Here is a 26,750-nt window from a genome sequence, read left to right as displayed (position 1 = left end):
AAACATTCAAAGCCTATTTATTTAAACATTATTTAATTTCAGTAATGATAACCTTTATTTTTACTTCTTTCCTAAAGAATACCATCATAGAAATAACCATAAGAAGTGAAAAAATAAAAAATAAAATTGTAAACAAAGTTCTAATCTAAAATCATCCAATGCTAGGCCATTCTACCATTTTCCAGGCCTCTCCTGTTGCTAACAACTTTTGTGTTGAAAAATATACTATACTGTAGGAATGAATAGAATGCAAGTTGGATGGGGGATGATATTAAGATTTTTAGTGGAGTAATGGAAGCCCACTTGAACTGAAAATTAGACATGACAGATCTTTGAAGAAAACGCCACCTGGTTGGTTTGGACCACAAGCCATCTTAGGAGATATTGGACTGTATTAGGAGATGGATTTTGTTGGTTTTAATTCTCCAATTTTGAGGAATTCACACCTCTCAACCCCAGCAGCTTTCACTGTCCCCTATGAGCAGACGTTGTTAAGCCCTGGATTGCTCCAAGCTTCACTGGCTTTGTCCCTGTGTCTGCAATTATCAATTTCCTGGGCTGGATAATTTCCTGGATGGCTAGTATCTCTAGCAGTCAACAGGAAGATCAATAAGAAGACAGGTTTTCAACCAAGGGGGAAATCTGCCAAGTTTTAAACTTTATGTCCTAGGGGCCTTACTTGAAACTTAAGTGTACTTGGGGAATTATTTCCTTCTGAGAAACTGACAAATCCCAGCACAGAAATCTATTTGCTATAATTATTCCCGTCAAATATAACGGTTGTCTAATATGGATACATTCTCTTCCTCTCTTGAATTTATATGATTCAACATACTAAAATGCTTTGCATGTGAATCCATGGTTTTAAAACAAACATCAGGACTCAAATTTAAGGTTTGTTGAGATACTAGCTGGTTTTGGTAGGATCGTCTAGGTGTCACTGAGATCAGAATTTGGCCTGTAATCAGAAGCATTTAATCATTTACTCATCAGGCAAGTCCTGCTTTTATAACACTTGTGAAAATAAAAACAAATGTGTTGAATTAATTCAAGTGCTGTTGTCAAACAGTCATCAGAGACTGAGTCAGTAAAGGCACAATCTGAATCTGAGACACTGAGAAAGATGAAGGCAAAGAAATGAAACCAGCAAAGAACAACTAAACCAATCCAATTTGCTTTCTGATGATTAAAATGGCAGCAAACACAGAAAATTCAGCAGTTTCCATTTCAAATGAAAAATGAGACAAATGAGAATAAACTAGGGAGGAAAAAAAGCAAATTGAACAGAAAGTAACAGACAAAAAAAAATTAGAATATTCTACTGGAATTAAAAAAAAAAACATAAATTTCCCTAAAATGCAAAACCTTCCACGGGAGACCACTTCCTACTAACAGATGTACTAACAGATGTGTAAAGGAGCTTTAGCTTCTGAGGGGAAAATTTAATTTTATGAAGCCTTTTAAGAAAACAAACAAACAAATGAACTCATCTTCTACTTATTTTACTGTCTTTAAAAAAAAAAAATTACTAAGAAAAACAGTCTGTTGCAAATTACACTTATTATACAGAAGCAGCCAAACTCTATAAGTACACAGACTTTCCAGGGTTTACATCCAGCTGGGACTTATAAATAAAGCAAGATCAAGATACAGTGTTGAGCACTAGCACACAAAACCTCTTTCGTGTTGTTTTCCTTACATGTAGGTGCCATGCAAAAGTACATAGGGATGTGGTGCTAGCAGTACTCAGTGTGTCTGAGCAGAAAGAGTGACTTTTTTGACACAGCCACTTATAAAGTCTAAGACACATTCCTCTATATGAGGTGAATATTTGTAAGAATTTTAGTTTGTGGAACTCTAAGATCCTCCTATATTGGATTAACAATGCTTTCCTTGCTATCAATGCTAAAAATTCTGGTTATTTCAAAGAAAGAAGTAGCAGCTTTGTTTTTGAAAATCCTACTTTCTGGCCCTTAGGACCAGCAGTTTCAAAAGACTAAGAGTACTTATTTGTGCTGATATTTGAAATGATATATAATTATATGTATATATACATAAAATGATCTACACAGCTACAACTACTAATACCACACCAACTATAGCTACTTTCATCTTTGTATATGACTGAAGAAGCTGCTGGGTAGTCCTTATGAGAAGGAAATGCTTTAATAACACACATTCCTCATCAAATGAAAGTTCATTTTCCTTAATTAATTGACAAAGAAGTTTCTTTTGTCCAGAGACTTGAGGACACTTCTGCAGCTGTAAGGCTGTAGGTTTCCCTGTGCAACAGAGATTGAATAGAAACAGGGAAGCAGATGGGATGCATGGAGGAGGGCAGGAAGGGCTCCACGGGAGCTTCATAATGTATCTGGGCTATGAACAGATACTGCAGTTGTGGATGGTGGTGATGAGGTAGAGAATGAAACACAGAATCACAGAATCATAGGGGTTAGAAGAGACCTCCAGAGATCATCCAGCCCAACCCCCCTGCCAAAGCACACCAGGTCACACAATCAGGTGTCCAGGCGGGTCTTGAATATCTCCAGAGAAGGATACTCCACGACCTCCCTGGGCAGCCTAAAACAGGATACTCGTAAGTGATACTATCAAACCTGATGTACTGCTCTCTTCAGTTTTTTCATTTAGCAATTGGAACAAATTAAAGGGTAAAGCTGCTAATAAATATAAAAAATAAATTTAATAAATTTCACACATTATATAGATATATACATATGTAATATATTAAAACTTAAAAAATAAAATAACAGGATAGAAAGTGATTAGAAAAGGGGGCAGGAAATAAGAAATAAGAGACTGAGAAGGAAAAGCCCAAGATAGTATACTAGGGAAAATAATTGCAAAAAATATATATTAAATGTTAGGGAATAAGTTGGTAAGGCATAGTGTTGAAAATTAGCTAGGTATGCTTTAAATAATAAATGAGTGCTGGATTTATTACAGAAAGACTCTTTTATATTAGAAGAGAGAAAGATAAGAGAGAAATAGTACAAAAATTTAACATAATTACACAAGACACGTGCAAATGCAGAGTGGTATCAGACAGACGAAAGAGATCTTATGCTTTTAGAATATCACCTTTAGTCTTGGGTATTCCAATGCTGGGAAGATGTTCCTTCTTAATACTGATATGTTTGTTACCTAATCCAGAGCAGGGTAAAGTTTATCATTTGCTAAAATAGTGTCACTGGGCTATGTATTTGCTAATGCCTTTCATTTTGGTTTTGCACATGCAGCTAACATGTAGACATGTTTCCACAGTCCTCTGAAGTAGTTCTTAAAGATTTTCACTGTGTCCTCATTTCAAACGGGACAAAGTTGTTTTCTTCGGAGTGTCTGGTGTGATGCTATACTTTGGGTCGAAGAGAAAATTTATATTTTATGGAGAATGTTTATAGTTGCTGCTTAGCAGTGTTACACAGAGCCAAAGTCACACCAGTTTCTCATCTCACACTAACGGAAGGAACAGAATCAGGGCAGCTGATTTAAACTTGCCAGAGGAGAGTGTTGAAGGGGGTAGGAGTTTGTCTTTCTTCTGCTGTTCAGGGAGTGAGCTGAGTATTGGTTGGTAGGTAGTGAGCAATTGCTTGTGCACCGCTTGTTATGTACATTTGTGTGTGTGTATATAGTCAGAACTATTTTCCTTTTCCCTACATTAGTTTTTATATTAGTTAAATCTCAACCCATGAGTTCTAGTTTGTTCTTTTTCCCAGTTCTTTCTCCTGACCCACTGGGAAGAGTGAGCAAACAACTGTGTGGTGCTTAGCCACCTGCTGGGTTAAACCACAACAATCTTTTATGGTGCACAGCATGGGGCACAAAGGATTGAGATAACAGCAGACCTGACCAGAGCATGTTAACAGGAGATCCTTAAGAGTCTGCTCCTGAAACTGCATTGTGTAGCACCTTGTGTGCTGCTTATTTTCCCTGCTGCGCTGTTTGTCATTACTGGGCATTAGATTAAGGTTTTTAGTTTGCTATGTTGTGTGACCTCGTCTTGCATCATGATAAAATTGGCAGCCGAGAAACTGCTGTTTTGTGCGTGTTCATCACTGCGGTCACCTGTGGGTTTGGGAAGCCATATTGTTCATACTATCAGCATTATCAGTCCCTCAGCCTCCCTTTCGCTTTTCCTTCTTTCCCTAGAGCTCAAGAGCTAGTTACAACAGTTCTTGAGAAATCTGAATATCTATGGGATGTTCAAACCAGCATGAGTCATGAGTATGTTTCCGGTTATGTTTAAGATTAAACAATTATTTCAGAATAAAATCCCAACATCTGCCCCAGGGCAGGATAGTTCTGAGGGGCAAGGAGTATAGGATGGTATGGGCAGGTGCCTAAAAGAGTGGGCATCCATAGTGGTTTGGACCTTCACCTCTGAACAACAGCAGAACCCTGAAAAACTAGCAGAATCTTTGGAAAAGATCTGCCGTTGCCCTGGCAGTCCTAAAGAGGCACAAATCACTGCAGCATACTGGCGCGTGTCCTGTGCCAACTGAGCCTTTCGGTTGCTCCAGCACCTGTAATGAGCCCTGTGGTTGCTCTAACTCCTGCAATGAACCTTGCGATTTCTCTGCCTCTTGCAACGACTGCAGTATCTCCAACTCCTGCAACGAACATTTTGCCTGCTCCAGCCCTCATGATGGTCCCTGTGGCTACTCCAACCCCTGTGACAGATTCTGCAGTTGCTTTGCCCTTTTTTGACAGACGCTGCAGTTACTCCAACCCTACTGAAAGGCCCTGCAGGTACCATGATCCTCACAACCAGTCTTATAGTCACTCCAGGCCTCCTGACAAACCCCACAGTTCAACTGGGGAACAAAATAGTACCCATATCAGTAGCCCTATCAACAAGAAGAAAAATGTCTACAGAAGTCAGAATACTTAGCAAAGAGAGAAGTTTATAAGTGCAGAGAAAAAAAAAAAAAGGAGTGTGATCATCACAAAAGCAAGAGGAAGAAGAAGAAACAGAAACCATCTGACTCCTAACATTAAGTGGACTGTGAGATTTGCAAGAAGATTACAGCTATCACCCACGTGAGCATATTACCACCTGGCTGCTTAGGTTCTGGCATAGTGGAACCAGTATCCTGAACTTAGCAGGTAGTGAAGCCAAGAAGCTGGGATCTGTTTCTAGGGAAAGTGGCACTGACAAAGCAAATGAAAAAGGAATACGGTCTTTCACCCCGAGGCGGCAACTCTTGTCAGCCCTGAAGGAAAGATATCCTTTCAAGGAAGACCTGGTACTTAACCCAGGCATATGGACCACAATGGAGAAAGGTATCCAGTACTCGAGGGTACTGGATCTATCTCTACTCTGTGGTAGAGATTGTGGTATGCAATTAACTTGGACAATTATACCAGTTCCCAAGATGCAGACGACATGATGTGTATGTGAAGTATGTGGCAGAGAGTTGTATGGAATGCACCATCATCATATGCCAGCAGCCTGGCAGGAAAGAACTGGAAAGATGATGAAAACCAATAGTGGATGAAATGGCTAGCCTGCTTTGACAATATGAAGATAATCTCTCTTCCTCCCCGAGGGCCCGTGTCACAGCTGTGGAGAAACTGGTTCAAGAACTCAAAGGAAAAGAAACAGCTTCAACTGCTCCTCCAGCTGTATGAACCCATGCTTCATCCATTAGGAGTAAGCGTTCCTCTGCTCAAGAGAGAGGATATAGTAGATACACACCATGTAGCATCCGGGGCTTTTACCTTCATGACCATGGACAGGATATGCGGAAGTGGGACGGGAAACCCACCTCAACCCTACAGGCATGGAAACTTGAGTTGCAAGGGAAAGCAATCACACGAGTGGGTCTTCCTAGCAATATGGAGGCTTCAGTTTCCTGCAGGCAGTTCTCCAGACAGCGAAGACAGTGCAATCTTACATCCAAGGATGGCAATGAGACTTTTGGTTCTCATACACCAGAGATGAGTAATGACTACCGTAACCAAAACTAGAGGGACTCTTCCTGCAGCCAGATGCAGGAAAGGGATAGTTGGGTGTATTGTACTGTGTGGATGTGATGGCCTATCACTTCAGAACCAAAGAAATACGAGGCTTTAGTGGACACCTGTGCACAACGTACCCTAATGCCATCAAGTTATGAAGGGGTGAAACATCTGTATTTCTGGAGTAAGGGGGAATCCCAAAGGTTAACTGTACTGGATGCCAAAGTAAGCAAAAGGACTCCGTTGCAACTGGCTCAGAGGCCCTGTGCATCTTTAGTACAGATTGTCTCAGGATAGGGTAGTTCAAGGGCCCAAAAGGGTATTGGCGAGTTTTCAGGATAGCTGCCTTGGAGGCAGAGGATATTAAGCAGCTGTCTACCTTGCCTGGTCTCTCAGGAGGCTCTTCTGTTGTGAGGTTGCTAAGAATAGAACTGCAGGTGCTGGTTGCTAGTACAGCGGTGCACTGGCAGCAATATCATACCAACTGGGACTCCCTAATTTCCATTCATGAGCTGATTCACCAACTGGAGAACCAAGGAGAAACCAGCAAGACTCGCTCACCCTTCGGTAGTCCCATATGACAAGTGCAAAAGTCCATTGAAAAGTGTTGCCTAACAGTGGACAGTTGTGGCCAGAGTGAAGTCACACCACATTGCTGTGCCAGATAATAACTGCAGACAAAGGCAGCCAAGTTGTATGCCAAAACTGACATTGTGAATGCTTTTTTCTCAATCCCTCTGGAAGCAGCGTTCAGGCCACAGTATGCTTTTACTTAGAGGGGTGTCCAGTTCACCTGGAATCGACTGCCCCAGGTGTCAAAACAGAACCCTGACATTTCTCACGAGCTGATCCAGAACAGGGAGAAGCTCCTGAATACCTGCAGTACACTGACAACATCACTGTGTGGGGCTACACAGCAGAAGTTGTTTTTGGGAAAAGGAAGAAAATAATTTAAATCCTTCTAAAAGCTGATCTTGCCATAAAGAAAAGTAGGATCAAGGGACCTGCACAGAAGATCCCATTCTCAGGAATAAAATGGCAAGATGGACACTGCCAGATCCCCAAGGACATGATCAATTAAATAACCACTGTGTCTCCACCAACTAACAAAAAGGAAACACAAGCTTCCTTAGGTGGTGTGAGCTTCTGGAGAATGCATATTCCAGATCACAGTCTGACTGTAAACTCCCTCTATCAAGTGATGTGGAAGAAGAATGATTTCATATAAGGCCCTGAACAACAACAGGCCCTAGAACAAATGAAACAGGAGATACTTCACACAGTAGCCCTTGGGCCAGTTTGGACAGGGCAAGATGTAACAAAAAGTGCTCTGCTCTGCAACTGGGGAGAATGTCCTTGCTTGGAGCTTCAGGAAGAAAGGCCCAGCTGACACACAAGTTTGACCCCAGGAGTTTTGGAATCACGGATACAGAGGATCTGAGGCCTGCTATGCTCCTACTGAAAAAGAGATATTGGCAGCAAACGAAGAGTTCTGAGCTGCTTCAGAAGTGGTTGGTAGTGAAGCACAGCTCCTTTTGGCACCCCACCTGCCTGTGCTTGGTTTGGTGTTCAGAGGGAGGGTCCTGTCCTCCCTACATCGTCCAACTGATGGTACGTGGAGTAAATGGATCACATGGATCAGTTTCAAAAAGGGAATCTCAGTCATCCAGGAAGCTCAGAAGTGATTACGGACTGGCTCAAAGACTTAAGATTTCAACACATCACCAGAAAAGAAGGTTACACATGCTGAAGAGGCTCCACTGCATCATAAAGTGCTGGAAAATGTTTGCTGATGGGTCTGTTGCATCGTGAGAAAGCATTCGAGATGGAAGGCTGCTGTATGTACTCTTATACAATGAGCTGTAGAAGCTACTGAAGTAAAGGGTGAATGGACTGTTAAAGACTGCATTGAGACCAGCGAGTGTTGGGACATTCAAACCCTGAAGTGTACATTTGACAAAAGCCGCATGGTTAGTCAACACTCAGGGTTCTGCCAAATGAGCTGATCCTGCCCAGTCAAACCTCCTGCATACCGTAGAAGAGGACAAAGACCAGGTGGTGCATGTAAAGAACGAGCTGGGCAAAACAGGCTGGGTTATTTCTGCCTGAGACAAAGGCAAACCTATTCATGGGATTGCTTTTGCTCAGAGACCTAAGTGCATATGGTGAGTATTGTGGATGGGGATGTCCATTGTGTACCTCAAGGTGATTAGATTCTGGGTGAGAAGAGCCAATAATTTGAATTGTGTGATGTTGCTACCTAATACAGTATGTCATCCTTGAAGAGAGCGTAATGGGATAACTCGTTAAATGTCTACAGTGCATTTGTGAGGTCTATATTTTGTTGCTGAAATCTGTAACATCTGATCTTTTCTTGGAACCAAAACCAAATACTGCCTCAATTCCATCTCTCAAGAAAAGAAAAATTGTTTTCATTCATTCATATGATAGTTTGTGGTGGAAGGGGCCTTAAATATTACCTAATTCCAAACTCACTTCGTTGAGCAGACTTGCCATCAAATACCTTGAAAACCTGCAACTATGCACCATTCATTTGGCCATGAGCCAGAAGTGTGCCCTTGTGGCCAAGAAAGCCAACAGTATCCTTGAGTGCCAGCAGATAGAGGGAAGCGATCCGGAATCATTCAGCAGGACATAGACAGTCTGGACAGTTGGGCAAAAAAGAACCAGATGAGGTTTAATGAAAGCAACTGTAGAGTCTTGCACATAGGAATAACCTTAAGTATCAGTACAGGTTGGGGGATGACCTGCTGAAGAGGAGCTCTGGGGAGCAGGACTTGGGGGCTATGGTGGATGACCAGCAGGCCAGCAGTGTGCCCTGAAGGCCAATGGGATCCTGGACTGCATTAAAAGGAGTGTGGCCAGCAGGTGAAGAGAGGTGATTCTCTCCCTCTACTCTACCCTGGTCAGGCCTCACCTGGAATACTGTATCCAGTTCTGGGCTCCTCAGTACAAAAAAGACATGGATCTTCTGGAAAGAGGAGAGCCACAAAGATTATAAAGTGCCCGGAGCATCTTCCCTATGAGGAAAGGCTGGGTGACCTGGGTCTGTTCAGCCTTGAGAAATGAAGATAAGAGGGGATCTTATTAACATTTACAAATATCTTAAGTGTGGGAGACAAAGGGACATGGCCAACCATGTGGTCTGTGGGAATAGGACAAGTGGAAATGGCCATAAACTGGAGCATAGGAAGTTCCACAGCAATATGCAAAAGAACCTCATGGTGAGGGTGACAGAGCACTGGAAGCCCAGAGAGGTTATGGAGTCTCCTTCTCTGGAGGTATTCAAGAGTTGTCTGGCTGCCTACTTGTGCAAACTGCTCTAGGGAGCCTGCTTTGACAAGGGGGCTGGACTCCATGATCTCTAGAGGTCCTTTCCAAACCCCACAGTTCTGTGATTCTGTGATTCCCTTCTACTCTGCCTTGGTGAGGCCACATTTAGAATACTGTGCGCAGTTCTCGGCTTTCCAGTCCAAAAAAGACAGAGATCTCCTAGAAGGAGTCCAGCAGAGGCTACAAAGATGATAAAGGGTCTGGAGCATTTCTAATATGAGGAAAGGCTCAGTAACTTTCATCTGCTTATCCTGGGAAAAAGAAGGCTGAGGGGAGATCTGACTGATGTTTATAAATATCTAAAGGGAGGTGGGAGGCAAATGGCTGAGGCTAGGCTTCTCTTGATGGTACATAATGATAGGATAAGGAGTAATGGCCCAAAACCTAAATGTAGGAAGTTCCATACAAACATGCATATGAACTTATTTATGTTAAGGGTGATGGAGCACTGGAACAGGTTGCTCAGGGTGGTTATGAAGTCTCCTATAGACATATTCAAGACCTGTCTGAATGCCTACCTGTGCAACCTATTGTATTCCTCTAGCAGGAAGGATGGGTTCAACAATCTTTTGAGGTCCTTTTCAATCTTTGCAATTCTGTCACAACATCTCTGGGCAGCCTGTTGTGCTTCAGTCCTCTATGAGTAAAAAATGTCCTCCTAATATCTTCTCTAAGAAATTCCTCTTTAAATTAAAAAGCATTCCCTTCATGCTATCACTATCAAACTGTATAAAGTCAGTCTCTCTTGTGTTTATAAGCTCCCCTTAAATACTGGAAGGCTGCAATGAGGTCTCCCCAGAACCTTCTCCAGACAGAATAAGCCCAGCTGCCTCTGCCTTTCTTCATAGGAGATGCTGCAGCCCTTTGATCACTTTGTGGCCTTCTTCCAGACATACTCCATTCTTCTAAATCTTTCTTGTGCTGGGGCACCCAGGTCTGGATGCAGTACTCCAGCTGGGACCTCATGAGGGCAGAGAATAAAGCAGTCCCTCTCCCTGCTGGCCATTCCTCTTTTGATGCAGCCCATGATACTGTTAGCTTTCTGGACTTCAAGGACACAATGCTGGCTCTCATCCATCTTTTTATCCACTAGGGTCCCCAAGTTCTTCTCTGTAGAGCTGCTCTCAAAGAGTTTTTCTCCCAGTCTGTGCTTGTATCTGGGATTACTCCAACCCGTACTGCACCTTGCGCTTTGCCTTGTTAAATCTCATCAGGTTCAGCTGGACCCACAGTGGGAAATTATGCTTGTTCATCTGCTGGCTGAGGAAAAAGCTGTAGCAGAGGATGCTTAGAACTTGTCTAAGTTAGTGGACTAAGTTAGTGGTAAACTAAGTTATTCAGAAGCAGCTGTTGGATTTAAATTTCACACTCACAACCTAAATTCACTTCTGAAGGTAGACAAGCCTTTAAACATTCATGTATAGTACAATATACTTTTCCTTCTGTCTTCTGTAACTCACTGGTTTGATATCAGCTAGCTCTGAAAATACTAACTTAGATTTCTGGCAAATAGAAATGAAGAAATAAATATATCTGAGTTAATTAGATTAAGAGTTTCTTACATTTTAACTCAGGTAACGTAAGATAAAACATACAGTAAGTACAGTAGGGACAAAACCCAAATAAAGGAGTTTTAGTGCTGGAAGATGTGAGAGAGCAATTGAAAACTAGCACTTGAGTTCCACAATGGGTAACACACACAGCTTAAGCACAGAAAATGTTGGAGGAGTGCTATAAATCTTAAAAGAAAGAAGCAATCCTTCAGGAATGTTTTCATTGCCTTTGGTACAGGCATGTAACAGATAACAAAAAAATGGGACTTGTTCAATGTAATCTCTATATTTACATGGCTAGATGAGTGGTGACTCACTCAAAAATACAGACAGTGTAGCATTGAGTCATGCACTCTGTTTTTCTGATGCTGCTTGTTGGAAATATGGAACTGCCATCCTTTTCATGTGCATTTAAATCCAACCAACAGGTTTCCTGAGCTTCACATGATAACCAATGAATTTAGTTACAGTAAATACAGACACACAACCTGTTCCAAGACAACTCTGCTCCCATTTACATATCTTCAGCATGTATTTCCACAGAGGAAAATTTCGAACACAAACCTAAAAGTCAGGCTGGGCAAGACTTATTTGTATGTGTGTGTGTGTGTGTGTGTGTATGAGGAAGCAGATAAGAGAGAGGAAGAGAAAGATGAAAGAGAGAAGACTATATGATCTTGTTCTGAGCTTTCCATATGATTGTTGTCCTAAAAGGACAGGGGCTTTAAGACCACTGTACTGAGCTTGCTCACACAGTGAGATGCTTGTACCACATAACCACTGAATTGGATGGATTGTGCTCTTTTATTCCCAGCACTGGAAGACAGATGCAGAATCACCCCGATGTTCCCACCTTTGCAGAAAGATTTTGTTGCCTGTGCTGTGATTACAAAGGAGTTCAGGTGAATGCAAACACTCCATGTTCCTCACATTGAACACAGATGATTTACTCACACTTTGAACACTTTCCTATGACCACTTAGCACTAATTGTGCCTGTCAATCCCTTTCTCTTCTCCCAGCCAGCTGGCAGATTGAATTACCATTCGCTTTCTATCAGCTCAATGGTTAAATAGGGAGGAAGTGTGCAGAGGAATGCTAGGACGTTAGCCTAACCTGCACTGGTGGCAGTTTGTTTCCTGTGACTTCAACACTTGGTTTTTTTTTGTTTGGTTTGGTTTCTTGTTGTTGTTTGTTTGTTGTTGTTGTTCAGGAATTTATCCCTTGAAAAAAATGGAAAGATATCTATGAGCTTTCATGTGACTAGTGCTATGTAGTGTAAGGAAGGGTGGCGGATGGCCCACTCTATCACTGCTGGGAGAAGCACTCAATAACAGCGGTTTGTGCAGGCAGGACAAAGTGCTGTAACTTGCTTGCAGGTTCACAACCAAGGGAACTGTTCTTCATGTCTGCCAGTATGGGGGTAAACAATTGTCTGAGAGCTAAAACTAGTTTTCCTATAGAGAAATTTCCAGAGATATCTACAGCATCCACTAAGACAGAACTGGTAAGAAACGAGTCTTCAGTTCAGACAGTTGGTAGCACTGAGTAACTTGAACTTTCTCCTGGAGATAAGGTAAGTACTAGCACATATGCACTCACACAGATGATCTTTTACAACAAGGAGTTGGGTTGCAAAAAGCAGTTTAAATGCTTTCTAGTGCTAGAGGTGCCAACGGAGATAGACATATGTTGTTTAACAGTCATATTCCAGAAGTGAACAACTCTAAAAGGAAGACACCTTGATCCCTGGTGATCCACAAAAGCAAGTCTGCAGTTGAGTTCACACTCTCTAGCTTCACTCTCAAAGCCAGATATGTTTATACAACTATAGGCAGCCATGGCCAAGATCTGCAAGTAAAAACCATACCAGCAGCGTGCATGTAGTGGGTGATTCCCTTTTATTGATGTTCCTTTCTGCTGGACTGACAGGGTGTCTTGAGAGGTATGCTGCCTCCTGGAATCTGAGATCCAGGATGTTGCTGAAAGCATGCCACACCTTGTCAAGAACGTGGCGTACTATCCTCTGTTGTCCTTCCATGTGTGCGTTAATGACACTGGAAGCCCGAAAATGGGCAGAATCGAAGAAAACTATAGGGCCTTGGGAGCACAAGTGAAAAACACTGGGGTGCCCAAGTTACCTTCTCAGTTTTGCCAGTTGGAGGAAAGAGGAAAACCAGAAATAGTTACATAGTTCACATCAGTTCCTGGGTACATGGCTGGTGTTTGTATGAGGGTATCACAGTGGGACTTCCAATGAAGATTATAACCTGTTAGGGAGGAATGAGTCCATATGTCTAGAAGAGACAGGGCAATGTTCAGCAGCAGGCTGACTAACCTAGTGAGGCAGGCTTTAAACTAAAGGACTCAAGAAGTGGAGTTAAAAATGGCAATGCTGATGATATGCTTATGACTGGGGAATAAGACAGGCCAAACAGAACAGTAACAAGTGTTTCTTAGTTGCCTCCCATTACATGACCCAGAATGTCAGCCACGTCAAGGGCGTGTATAGCCATGGGGCATCCTTTTGAATCCCTAGGGATGAATTATGAATGGGTGGAGAGCTCATGGGTGAAAAATAAGGAGCAGGCAAATGTGGGTGACATCACTGTGAATTTTTACTACAGGTTGCCTGATCAGGAAGAGGAAGTTGGTGAGACCTACAGACAGTGAAAGCAGCCTCACAATCACAGACAGTGTTTCTCCTGGGTAACTTCAACAGTTCTAGCATATGCTGGAAAAGCAACATTGTAGGGGATACACATGGTCCAGGAGGTTCCTGCAATATGTGGAAAATAACTTTCTGAGAGGTGTTGTGGAGAAGCCAATCAAGAGAGGTCAGCTGCTGGACCTTGTTCTTACAAAAAAGGAAGGGCTGGTCGAGGGTGTCAGGGCTGGGGACAGCCTTGACTGCAGCAACCATGAGCCAGTGGAGTTTGTGGTATTCAAGGACAAACAAGGCAAGAAGTAGGATTGCCACTGTGGATTTCAAGAGAATCAACTTTGACCTCTTTGGGGACCTACTTGGAGGTCTAGTTAGAGCATTGCAAAATAAGGGGTCCCAAGAAAGATGTTTTACATTCAAGCACCACTTCTCCCAAGCTCAGTATTGGTGCATCCCTAAGAGCAAGAAACCAGGCAAAGGTAGCAGAACATTTGCATGAATCAAGACCTCATGGAAAACGTAGAAGAGTTTATGGAATGTGGAAAAATGGTATGGTAACTTGGAAAGAATATAGGAATGGTGTCAGGGGCTGCAGGGAAGAAGTGAGGGAGGCTAAGGCCCACTTGGAATTAAATCTAGCAAGGACAACAAGAAAGGCTTCTTTAAGTATGTCTTCATAAAAAGGAAGTCTAGGGAAAATGTAGGTCTCAGTGAGGTGGGTGCTCTGATAATAAAGGATGCTGAGAAGGTGGAGATGCTGAATGTCTTCTTTGCTTCAGTCTTTATTGTTAAGACTGCCCCTTGGGTATCCAAGACCCTAGAGACATGAGAGAGTTTGGGGAAAGGAAGACTTCTACTTGGTTGAGGAGGATCTGGTCAGAGGTTGTGTAGGCAAAATCAATGCCCACAGGTCCACAGGTACTGATAGTTAGCACCCATGAGTGCTGAGGGATCTGGCAAAAGTAATTGTTGAATTGTTCTTTGTCATCGTTGAAAGTCAGCCTCACTTTTCTCCCTAGGTAGGTGATGGAACAACTTATTCTGGATGTTATATTCAGGAAATTGGAAAAAAAGAAAGTTATCAGGAGTAGTCCACATGGATTCACCAAGGGGAAATCATGCTTGACCAATCTTGTAGTATTTTATGATATCATCACTGGCTGAGTAGATGATAGGAGAACAGTGGGTATTGTCTATCTTGACTTTAGCAAAGCTCTTGATGCTGTATTCCATAACATCCTCATAGTTAAGGAAGTGTGAGATAGATGAACAGACAGTGAGGTGGATTGAGAACTGGCTTACTTGACAGAGCTCATAGTGTTTTGATCAGCAGCCCAGAGTGTAGTTGGAGACCTGTAATTAGCAGAACTCCACAGGGGTTAGTTCTGGGTGTGGTCTTGTTCAACATCTTCATTGCTGACATAGATGAAGGGACATGGAACACCTGCTGCAAGTTTGTGAATGACATAAACCTGGGAGGAGCACTAACACACCAGAAGCCTGTGCTACCATTCTGTGGTTCCTGGACAGTCTAGAGTGTTGGGTGATGAGGAATTTTATGGTGTTCAACAAGGGCAATTGCAGAGATAGATGGAGATATTCCTTGGGAGGAATAATTCCATGCATCAGTACAGGTTAAGGGCTGACCTTCTGGAAGGAGCTCTGCAGAGATGGATCTAGGTCTCCTGGCGGCCTATAAATATCTTAAGTGGGTGAGGTCAGATGTTTTTTGGTTGTGTCCAGAGGCAGAAGAAGGGGCAAAGGGTATGAAAGGGCATAGAAAGTTTAATACGAACTTGAGAAAAATCTTCTTTACTTTGGGGGTGGCAGGGCACTGTAACAGGCTGCCCAAAGAGATTGTGAAGTCTCCTTTTCTGGAGATATTAAAAACCCACCTGGACACTTTCCTGTGATACTTACTCTAGGGAACTTTCTTTAGCAGGAGAGTTGGACTTGATGTTTTACAGAGGTCTCTTCCTATTCCTGTGTTACCATGATTCTGTGATTGCTTATATCCACACACCTATCATCATTCACAATATGCATTTTTCTGTGCCTCTTGCTTGCTTGCCCCTTGCACTTAGCTCCCAGGCTGCTCTTATGCTGCCATCTACACACGCATTTCTGCCTGCATTCTTAGACAGCCTTCATCAAAGTAAGAGACAGATAACTGCAGACTGTCTACACCCCCATAAAATCCTTCCCAATCTTCGTTGCTCTTCCCTTCTTCACCCCAAATTGTTGTCATTCTCCCAGGTCCCACACCCAGCTCTATACTAGTTACCTGTACTTCATTTATTTTGAGCATGCTGTGTGCACAACTCACTTATCAGATAGCTGTTCACTTCTACCACCTTGTCTGTAATCCTTATAAATACACACGAACTGATAATTTCTCTGCTTGCTCACACACCATCATTTCTCACCCCTTGTTAAATGAGCTGTCATTCTCATTTAATCCCAATTCGTGCCGTATAAGTTCTAACTCCACTAACCTATCCACATTTGTTCCATTCCCTCTTTCTGCTTCTTTTAGCTAGTGCCTACTACAGAGTCATAGGTACATTAGTTGCATCTTGCTTAATAAAATATCATTCCTTTTTATTTGTATGTGTTCTCCTAATCCAACACTGTTTGTTACTTTCCACTACTTTCCTCAGCTACTTCCCCTGTTACATGTTGCCTGTTCCATCCTAACTACAGATAAGAGGCATCCTTTGTTTCTAATAGGCAAATAACTATTGCACCTTTGAACTACTTCCTCAGTTTGTCTTCAAAGCAATACAAAACTAATATTCCTTCCTGTGCTCTCTTGTCCTGCACCTCCATTAGACTACCCTTTGCTCACTGATCTTTACAGAAAACTCAGCTCTTAATATTATCCTTATACCCTCTTTATTCTTCATTCTTCATTCATTCCTCATTCTCATGCTTCATGAGAACTGCCAAATCTTCATATTCACAGTTCTCCTTGTCCCCATAATTTTACTTATCTTGCATTTCCTCACAATACCTTCACACAGCTTTTTCCTTTATTCTGCCTCTGCTCATAACCAGTCACAACATGTCCACAATACTCCAGCAGGCTTATAGCCTCTGAAATTTCTCATAGCTCTTCATGCTTCTATCCAAATATATAAGAGATGCTCTGAAAGTAATGCCTCCTATTTTACTTTGTTGGCCTACTGCATCATAGGTGGATATGAAAGACAAGCCACGTTCCAGACAGCCATGCAGATATTTGTGAATGTGATATGCAGGCTCTTTTTCATTGCTGGTGAAAATGCATAGTTAATGGAGGTGACTGTTGAAAAATAGTGTTTTGTAACTGAGAATACGCTATATCAAATAGTGTAATTGTGCTCTTTGTTGCAATTTAATGACAATAAACAGGAAGGTGTTACTTTCAGAGAAACCTATGTGCATTTTTCTTCCTCCTCCAGACATCCTTCCTGCACTGTGCTTTCACCATTCTCTCTAAACTCCCACTGCATATCCCCCACCCACCCTTCCTACATCCTTGTAGGTCCCTTTCATATTTTCACCCAGTATCCAGTATGCATCTTTTCCCATCCCTCTCAAGTGATACTTCCTTTTCTGAGTCCTAAACTTTTCTCCATCCATGAACATTCTCTCTGTCCAGTTGACTTGCAGTAGTTTCCCTGTTATGCTAACTACCTTTGCATGGCTTACCTGCTCTAAGTACCCAAAATATAGCACAGTATATTGTGGTTTATTTTCAGCACCTAATAGTCTCCCTACAAACTCCTGAGGTATTTCCTTCTATGAGTTATTTAGTTAATTTTTCCCTGGGGGAAAAAAAATAAATAAATAAGAAACACTAAATATATTGGTTACCTCAAAATATACCACCTTCCTCCACAAAGCACTCCTGTCCTGACCCTTCTGGTTTATCTTCTCCCCATATTTTGAGACCTCAATCTGCAATCGTACGTTGTTTTCCTCCCCCTACCATGCTAACAGACTCAGCTTCTAGTGCTGACATGTGTATCTAAAAGTACAAGTCTTTATACTATGTGTTGTTGAAACCATGCTTAACTCTCATTCTCTACTGCTTTTGTCTACTTTTTCCCAAAGCAAGGTAGTTTAGTTATTTTCGTTTTTCTGACATCTTAAGTGTTTTTGTACCACTCCTCTACTTACACACTTGCACAGGCCACATATTTCAGTGCCTGAGAATGTCTTTCTTTTTTGTCTGGGTATTTTCCTGAGGGCACAGTGTTAAGTCAAACTTTACATACCATTTGCACTTCTCATGCAACAAATCACATGAGCCTAAGAGTTAAGAGTGCTTTTTGAAACTCTGCAGTTCATAACAATTGTCTGGACCATACAGCACACTTCTCTGTTTATTTAAAAAGGGAAGAAAAAGCACATACCCACTCCCCTCTAAATAACTGGTTTTGCAATATAGGACTGAGAGAATGTGTGCATAGCAGCCCTTTTCATTCCAAAATATCCATCTCTCTGAATAATGCGTATTTATAGTTCAAGAGATAGGACCAGCACAGAGCTTTCTCGTTTATTTTAATAAAGGATTAAGAACTGATCAGAAAACTATCTAAACCATTCAAGGATTTTTTCCCCTCTTAGCTAATAACATTTGGTAACTCCATAAAGACTCGCCAGTAACTAACTTAATGCTTTAAGCTGCATTTCAGCTGTTTAGATGAGAAACAGCTTTCTATTTTGCTCTCTATATGTCTGTATTTATTCGTTGTGTGCTGCATTCTTAGAGGACGCTTACTGAACACTGAAAATTGTACTGTAAGAGTAAGTCACCCTACCATCCTACACACAAAGTGAGTGTATCTTTTTCACCTAGCCACAGATGTACAGGGTATCCTTTGATCTCCAGTTCCTTCCAGAGAATTTAGTATTGGTTTTGAGGGGAAGGGTGATTGATTCAAAGGTCATGAGTAGGGTTTTCAGTGTCTGACTTGCACAAAAAATAACAAAGCTCCAGTGAAGTTAAGTACCTGAGACAGGAGAAGTCTAGGAATTAGGAATTTTGACTTTGCGTGTCATGGGCTCTAAGTTTCCCTTAGGGCAAGTCTGCTGTGTATTCTGACGCTGGTTCCTGCAACCTCTACGCAAGATTTGCAACTCCTTTTGTTACATCTGAAGTTTCTTGTTTCCGTCTTAAAATAAAACCGAGAGTCTCCTTTGTTTCTGCCTCTTAAATTAGATTCCTTTAGCACCTCATATTTTTCCTCCACTGTTTTCTTACCGGGGATCTAAACAACAGTGTACAGAGCAGGAGGAGAGAGGACTCTCAAGACTAAAGCAAGCTGTAGGGCAATTAGAGGTGGGAGAAGGAGGAGGCACAATGGGAAACGCATCAACATTTGGGACAGATCTACTTCTTGCAAGACACCCCTCCCAAACTACCATTGTAATTCTTTAAAGAATCCCTCTCCCCCCTCCTCTCCCCGCCCTCTTAGGACCCTATTAGAAAATGTCAAATTTCCCTTACCGTGGTAGGAGTAACCATGGCATCCGTGTAAATGTTTCCAGAAAAGTCGACATGAAGAGAAAGGTAAATGTAAATACGTTCATTCAAAGTCCCAAAGTTGTCTGCTTGGGTTGTGCAGAGTTGCTCTATGGGAGAGGAGCCTTTAACTCTGAGTCCCGTGAACATAATCTCCCCGATTATAACAAACCAGCTCAGCCAGATGGCTCTGCTCTGTAGATTAACCCTTTTATTGCCATACTCTACTTTCACTGCCTACTGTTTATAAAAATTTTGCCTGGCTGGGGAATTTCAGAGAGCGACACATTTTTTTGAAAATAACATAATTGTCATAAAAGTCTATTTTTTTTTCTCTTATATGCTTTACAATACCCATAATGCGTCTATTTTTTATTTTTATTTTTGTTTTTTTTTTAATTTTTTTTTTTCTTGTTCCAACTAATAATTTCATTCCTTTTCCTGTCAAAATCTTTTCATATTATAAGGAAAAGTCTTAGTACCCAGGAATATTCTTTGTAATTCTTTTGTTAAATCATTACCATAAAACAATCTCTTCTGGACTGTGACTCTCAGAAGACAAGTATTTCATTTCAGGAATGTACAACTCTAATAGTCCATTCCATCTTCTCTGTCTCTGTCTCTTTCTTTCTCTCTTTTTTTCTCTGTCTCTCTCTTCCCCCCACACTTGCTTTGTCTCTCACATGCATACTCACATATATACACAGATGCAGTCTTTGGTCAAACTGCCATCATGAGTTTCTATTCTTATCCATATTTAGAAATCATTATAGGACATGCAAAACAGGTGAAATAGAGAAACAGAACTGAAAAGCCATAAACTTCCAGTCTCTCTCTGGCTTTATTATTATTATTGTTATTGTTATTACTTCCAAATTCTAGGCACATTTATTTATTTTGTCATTGTTTCTCTCAGCCAAGTCACTCCTCACATCATAAAAATAGAAAGAATAGACCTTAGAGTTGAGTTTTGTCCAGATATGCCTCCAGTTTTGATTTGCAGATTAGTCCATTAGGAAAAAGATGGTGAGTGCCAAAAATATGGAAAGTTAATCAGCAACCAGTAGTGACTGGTTTCTAAAATTCTTATTTAGAGATTGCTCACAGAGATGGCTGATAAATTTAGCTGCATTCCTCTAAGTCTCCCTCTAAATTTACATGCTTAAGTCATCTTTCTTTTCTATTTGATTCAAGCATAGTTGAACAAGTAATAACCATAAGAATCTGCTTATATAAGATAGATATAATATAGATACAATACTTCAAAATGGAAGTAATCAGATGCTTCACAAGATCATGAACCTTTCTCTTTTGTTTTTTAACAAACAAATTTTACTCTTTCTCCTCCCTTTGTAAGGATTATTAGACCTCTAATGCTGTCAAAGCACTGTACCATCATCTTCAAGCTCTACCTAGATAGTTGCCACCATTTTATAAAATATTTTCCGCTGTCAATTGGAACATGGTAGGTGTTGTTTGTAGTTGTTGTCCTTTACCTAAATTTTCTCAACCATAAGATAATGCTATTTAAAGAAGTCTAAATTCTATATATTGCATCTGTTTCTTAAGTGCTGCTTGAATTGCTTATTTTCCCTAACTGCCCAGATGTGAACGGAGAGAGTAATCTTCTATCATTGACTCTTAAGAGCATTTATTCCTCTGAAAACTACTGCTTCATCAATTCACATAAAAAAAACACCAAAACAATAAACCAAACCAAGAGATATTCCAAAAACTGCACAACACAAATCTTGAACAGCTCATGAGCCTTTTTGTCTTTGCTATTTGATTGAACACAGTTTCCATCCTTTTTAGACCTTTCTCAGCTAAAAGGATGTAAGAATTAACTCCTTTCTCCCTATCCCAACACTCTAGTCAAATCTGAGAAATGCCTAAAGTATGACTCAGCTTTTAGTCTCCTCAAGTAGATAAACAGCTCTAGGAATAGAAATCATTCCCCTGGCTTGTGAATGCTCCTCCAGAGGTAGGCAAAGGGTTAAGCTCTGAAAGCAACCCTACCCTAGGAACTTTACATTTGCAGGTAGTCCAGAAAAAAAAAAAAAAAGAAAAGAAAACAAATAGTGTGCAACTAAACGTCCCAAGCAAAGGGGCTGCCTCCCTCTGATGGGAGGTGAATCTACCAGAGCCAGGCAGTATGCATGAATTGAGGGATTTTGCCTGGTACTCGTTGTCTGTGTCTGTGGGCTGTCAGACACCTTGTAACATGAGATGTGACAACTTAATCTTGCCAAATATGCATGCACTGTTAAAAGCATTGTAGACAGTGTGTTTTTACAGCTATAGAAAATGGAAACATGCTTGTTACTTGCAGTTTTGCACATTTTTCTCTAAAGATGTTTCTCTCCTTAAACTGTTTTTCCTAGATATTTTTACATCTTCTTCTGCTAGGTCATTTGGTGCCATGTTATATCTTGTTTTCTAAGGATAAGCCTTAAAACAAACAGATTTTATTAATTTTTTTTTTTTTTTTACACTTCAAACATGCTTTATGGTTGGTTATTTTGTTTTGTTTTGTTTTGTTTTACGAAAAATAAAGATCTCAAACTGTTATTTTAAGTATAGTCCTTTGATCCAAGATTCTGACATAGCAGTCATGTTTGTTACTTTTAGCAAAATCTCTAAGTCTTGAAGAAATTGAAATATTGCTCTGAGCATATTGTAGAAATAATCTTCAGTTTTTGAGGATTTTAATTGGAATAATAACTAGTCATTTATCTGATTAATTAGGTCTTTCATTAGACTCCAGAATACACAATATTTTATTCACTGTGAAGGCAGTTTTTTTTCTAAACATATTAAGATACCCCTATAATTCCATTTTATGTTAATAAAATAGAATACTTATAGAGAAGATTTGTATGTTAGTAAATAAATGGATGAAGCTTTTCACTGGGTTTGATGGGTGCCTTGACTCATTTTATAGTCAGGATTTCCCCCGTTAGTTTTGCAACAGCGCCACTTTGTGGTAGTTGTCCCGAGCAGATACTGAGAGTAGGAATGCCTGCCGGAATACTACTTGTTTCAAAAAGTTTGTCCTCATCGTTGCTTTGACGTACATCAACAGATGCATTTATCTACAGTAGAACTATATTCCAGCCATGTACTTTTCCATTTATGAGAAGGTAGTTTTGAAGAAAGACTGAGAAGAAGTAGAAGCAGAAGTTTAGCCCTCTCTGAATGTTTTGCATAAGAACATCACTTTCATTCAAATTTCCAGAACTTTAGTGTTTGTAAACATCTCTAGAAAATATTTTCAGTGACAGTTGTTGTAAATGTTTCATTAAAAACAAAAAATCGAAGCATAGTTTTCTGTAACTGATAGAAATAGCAGCAAGAAATAATAGGTTATTGGGAGGAAAAAAATAAAGCAAAAAACCAACCAACCACATAATTTAAATATTATTTCAAGAATACCAGAGTTGTGATTTCAGAGTTGATAGAATTGCTGAAACATTACTGAGTTTGGCCTCCCTTACATCTGCATCAGTTCTGAGCTTAAGCCGTCATGTACACTTGTGCTGGAGTTTCTGTTTCTCCCTTGTACTCCAGAACTCAATCTAGGGAAATGATAGGTGCTAAACAGAAATTCTAAGTAAGCTTCGTATTTTGTTCTGTTATACATTTATTGGAAAGTTGTCCTCAGCAGCTTTTCCTTTCATTAAAAAATTATCTCATGAGTTCTTAAAATAATCAGACTAGATTATAGCAATTAACAGAACAGATTCCAGGTGTCACACTGAAAAACATATATCCAGAGCTGCAGACATTCCAAGAAGTAAAACATAAAAATACAGGGCAAGAACCATGAATTAATTTCAGACTCTGAAAGTCATTGCTGTTCAGATCTATTCCTGAAAGCACTAGTCTCTGCACAGTTAGCTCACCTGTAAAACTGTTTTCCTGAGGATTAACAAAGTGAGATTAAATCAGATTCAAAATTTTGTACTTATAATAATAATAAATTTTGTACCTATTAAGTATAACTAGCACTTTTTCACATGAAACATTTTACATACACAACCTAGCATTACACAAACAAAAATTTTAAGTGTTTCACAAATAATTTTCATTTTGGGGTTTTCTTGTTTCATAAATGTAGGAATCTGTACTTCTAAATAGAGGCATATACTAAGTAATATACAAGAAGAGATATATACTTGCCAACATATAACTAAGGTTTGGCAATAGGGTTATGGATCATCACAAATCTTGTCTACTGCAATAATGTAATGTAATAAACTTCTCACTTTAGAACATATTTGGGCTTGTGTAATATTTTTCTTCTTCTGATAGTATCTAATTTTTCCAGAGACAGTTTTTTATTGCAGGAATAATCAAGAAACTTTGCAGCATCTGATTACAGATACAATTTCTGGAAATAAAAAAGAAAAATCTTCCTAACAATAGACATACTTTTAGCCTCTAGTCATTTGTTTTGATTACCAAATTAGTTGAACAGAACTCACATGATTATCTGTAACAAAAGTCATTTCTTGTTTATGAGAGTGTTGAGAAGATTTTCTCATTGGAGGAATCAACCACTGCAAACAATAGAGCTGCTTAGTAAAACGCTAAAATTTCCCTAGCAGGGCAGTAAAGTTCAGTACTGGTTTTTGTTCCTGGACTGATGCTTTCGTACCTGTATGATCCAGGAGAACTGCAATTTCTGAAGCTGATTCTAAGAGAATGAAGCAAAAAAAAAAAAGATAAATATTTTCTTTTTATTCAATATTAAAAAAAAACCAAAAACTTTTAAATCTGCCATTAAGTTAAACAGTACAAAATTTAAGGGCCTTGGATCATTGCTAGTTAGCCAGCACAGCATGAGCTATGTTTATTAAGTTTATTTCAGTTTATCACTAAAATAAAAGGGGCAGTTCCACATCTGATTTCCACTCACAGGGAAATGCGTCTCTGACTTTTGTGTTTACATTTTTAGTCTTAGTGTGAAATATAGCTGGTGTTCTGGTTTTTGGTGTTTTTTGTGTGTGAGTTTGGGGGGGGGGGGGGGGGGGGAGGAAGGTGGTTGTTTTTTTTTTCAGCTTCCTGTGGTAAAAAAAATAGAAAATAAGGTTAATAAGGCAAGCAGCAACATAAGGTAGAGTAACATTGGAAATGCAACTATGCTATAATATTTTTCTTAAATTATTTCAGAGTAGGGTCTTCATTTTGTTCTGAGACTTTGCTATAAAAAGAAAGCTCTTTATTCAGTTAATGAGGTGCATTATATGTGAGAAATCATCTTCTGAAATCAATGAGACTCTTCTCATCACTAGCTTTTATACCAGGCAGTTAATATTTGTGGGTTCTAACCTGGCAAGGCACTTTTATTTGAATTAAGGCATTTTTATTGAAACTTTTTTTTTTTTTTTTTTTTTTTTTTTTTTAATGGATACTGATTCTCACTTGTCTGAGCTTCCGAATTTTTAATTTTCTAAAATATTATTTTGAAATTGCATCTATTGGAGGAGGGACAGGACAGCAAACATGGTATGAATTCACCTTCAGGCATTCCAAAACTGAAAGTCTCATTTCAGTTAATTCAGCTGTATGAGGAGGATTTTTAAAACAGCTGTGGGTCAAACTATCATTTGTTAATGCCTATCTTTTTAAGAAATAAGAAATTCCCCATACTAAGGCATACTAAGTATGCTCATCTACTGCCCAAATACTTCTTCTGTACAAAGCATTTAATGCATATGTCTGTTATGATCTCTGCAGCAGTTCCCAGGTAGTGTTTGGCAGGTCTGTTCCAAGTGCCGTCTCCAACAAGCAGTTTGTGTACTGCTGCCCTTTTTAAAGCCATTCTTTAGCACAAATCTGAGCTATTCTATGCCTGGTGTTGTTGCCCAAGAACACTTAGTTTATCGGTATTAAGTGTGGCTTGGTAGTGATGTCAATTAGGGTCTTCCATGCACTGTAGTACCCAAATGTGAATTCAGAGGTACACTATTGTAAGAGCCCTAATGCAGCAAGTGGCATGAGAGTAAGTGGAAACACACAAGTCCAGTGCCTGCTCTCAAGACCAGATTTGCTCCCTACCCAGATGACAAGCTTGCAAAGTCAGCTTCAAGCATGGCCATAGATTATACCCTGGAATATGTAAGGCTCCAAGTACCAGAGACTAGAGGCATCATATAGTGCTGAGCCCAGAGAAGGTGGTGCTCTACATGCGGTGTGAAATGCGCAATAGGACAGACAATCAAAGATAACCTATGCTTACAGTCAAGAACACTGCTTAGGAGTTGTGTAAAATGAAAATGTTTGGGGTTTTTTGTTTTCTTTTGTTTTGGGGTTGTTGATTTTTACCTATATACTTAGCCTTTTTGGAGATTGACAGTAAGAAAGAGAATACTGATATCTCACTTTCTTTTAACCACGTAAATGGACAAACTATTTTCTGACAGAATCCATCCTTCCCTAGTTTTATTTATTTGGAAGGCGTGGAAAGAAAAGTTCAGTCCGTAATGAAATAGGGCAAAAAGAAAGTAAGTAGCTAAGTGATAAAGGATTTTAAAATGATCATTTCTTATCAGTCTGAAGAACTGATGGAGGGGCACAGTCAGGTGTTTGGTCCCACTTTTTATTATAGAAGGAAGAAAGAAGGGTCTGAATGGAAAAATCCAGCATGTGCTTTTGAATGAACAGTACTACTGAAGCTGATCATAATACAGATTATCCATGGCCAAAATTATGTTTAAGTTCTTAGTTTACTGACTAGCTATAGCTCTGAGTCGTGCTTCTCTCTCCCTCAAAGATATCTTGTTCCAAATACTTTCCTGCTACATGGTCATGGTAAATCTCTCTTCTCAAGTATCTGTCATCACTGATAGTTCCACACATGCTTATGAGTGTATAGAAGGATCCTACTCACTTGTTTTGTTGTCTACTATATCTCCAATTCCCATTGTGTAGCTAAGGCAATTCTTTATCAAGAGCCACAGTGACCACAATGACAACTGTAGTTAAGGAGCTGCAAAGAAGGAAAATGAAGAAACCACATGTTGAGCAGACAACAGAGGGTGTTCATGACAGCATGATGGGCTTGGTCACATTATTGTCCATGACTAGGATGACTGTATGAGTCATGCAAGCTTGATCACACAAGCAGCAATCAGAAACTTTATGGGGCTTTGCAACTGTTATGAGGTTAATACATATATGTTATCTCCAATACTCACACTGTGTTTGACATTCAACATTGCTGTAGAATTTTATTCAGTTTTTTCTCCTTTGAGACATTCTCTTTGAAGCCTGGTATGTATAACTTTTCTCAATAACCAACAACATTTGGTAAAGACAGGCTTTAGGCCAGTGTGCTTTTTTTCTTATGTAAGGTAAGATTTTGTTATATCATGTAATACAGTTGCAGTGTATGTGTTTGTAGCTGCAAAGGATAGATTTCTTAGACAAAATTTACTGTGTATGCAAACATCTTGTCTTTTCCTTAATATAATGCTTTCTTCCTAAACAGTGTGAACAGGATCAATTTCTTAACCTAAGAGCAAATAAAACTTATTTTTTTGATGACTAGCTCTTTGGAAATTGAAGGTTGTTTTTGCAGCAAGGCACTAATCAGTGTGGTAGTCAAATGCAGCTGTTAAATACAAATATTCCAGCTCCCTTAAATCTTAAGCAAAGTAAAGCTCTATGAATCCTTGACTTTT

General features: G+C 39.9%; 1 protein-coding gene across 1 annotated transcript in view; it reads right to left on the bottom strand.

Annotated features, from left to right (window-relative positions):
* NTF3 (neurotrophin 3) overlaps nucleotides 1-19,199 on the bottom strand; it is a 66,126-nt gene extending 46,927 nt beyond the window's left edge. The window contains exon 1 of the mRNA XM_048934574.1: nucleotides 19,048-19,199. Within this exon, the coding sequence (XP_048790531.1) occupies nucleotides 19,048-19,065 (18 nt within the window). The 5' untranslated portion in view covers nucleotides 19,066-19,199. The remainder of the gene's footprint in view (nucleotides 1-19,047) is intronic.
* Between the last annotated feature and the right edge of the window lie 7,551 nt (nucleotides 19,200-26,750).

Source organism: Lagopus muta, chromosome 1, assembly GCF_023343835.1.
Source record: "Lagopus muta isolate bLagMut1 chromosome 1, bLagMut1 primary, whole genome shotgun sequence".
In the NCBI taxonomy this organism is placed as follows: domain Eukaryota; kingdom Metazoa; phylum Chordata; class Aves; order Galliformes; family Phasianidae; genus Lagopus; species Lagopus muta.
Note: the sequence above shows the minus strand (reverse complement) of the source record. Positions and strands in the feature narration are given on the sequence as shown.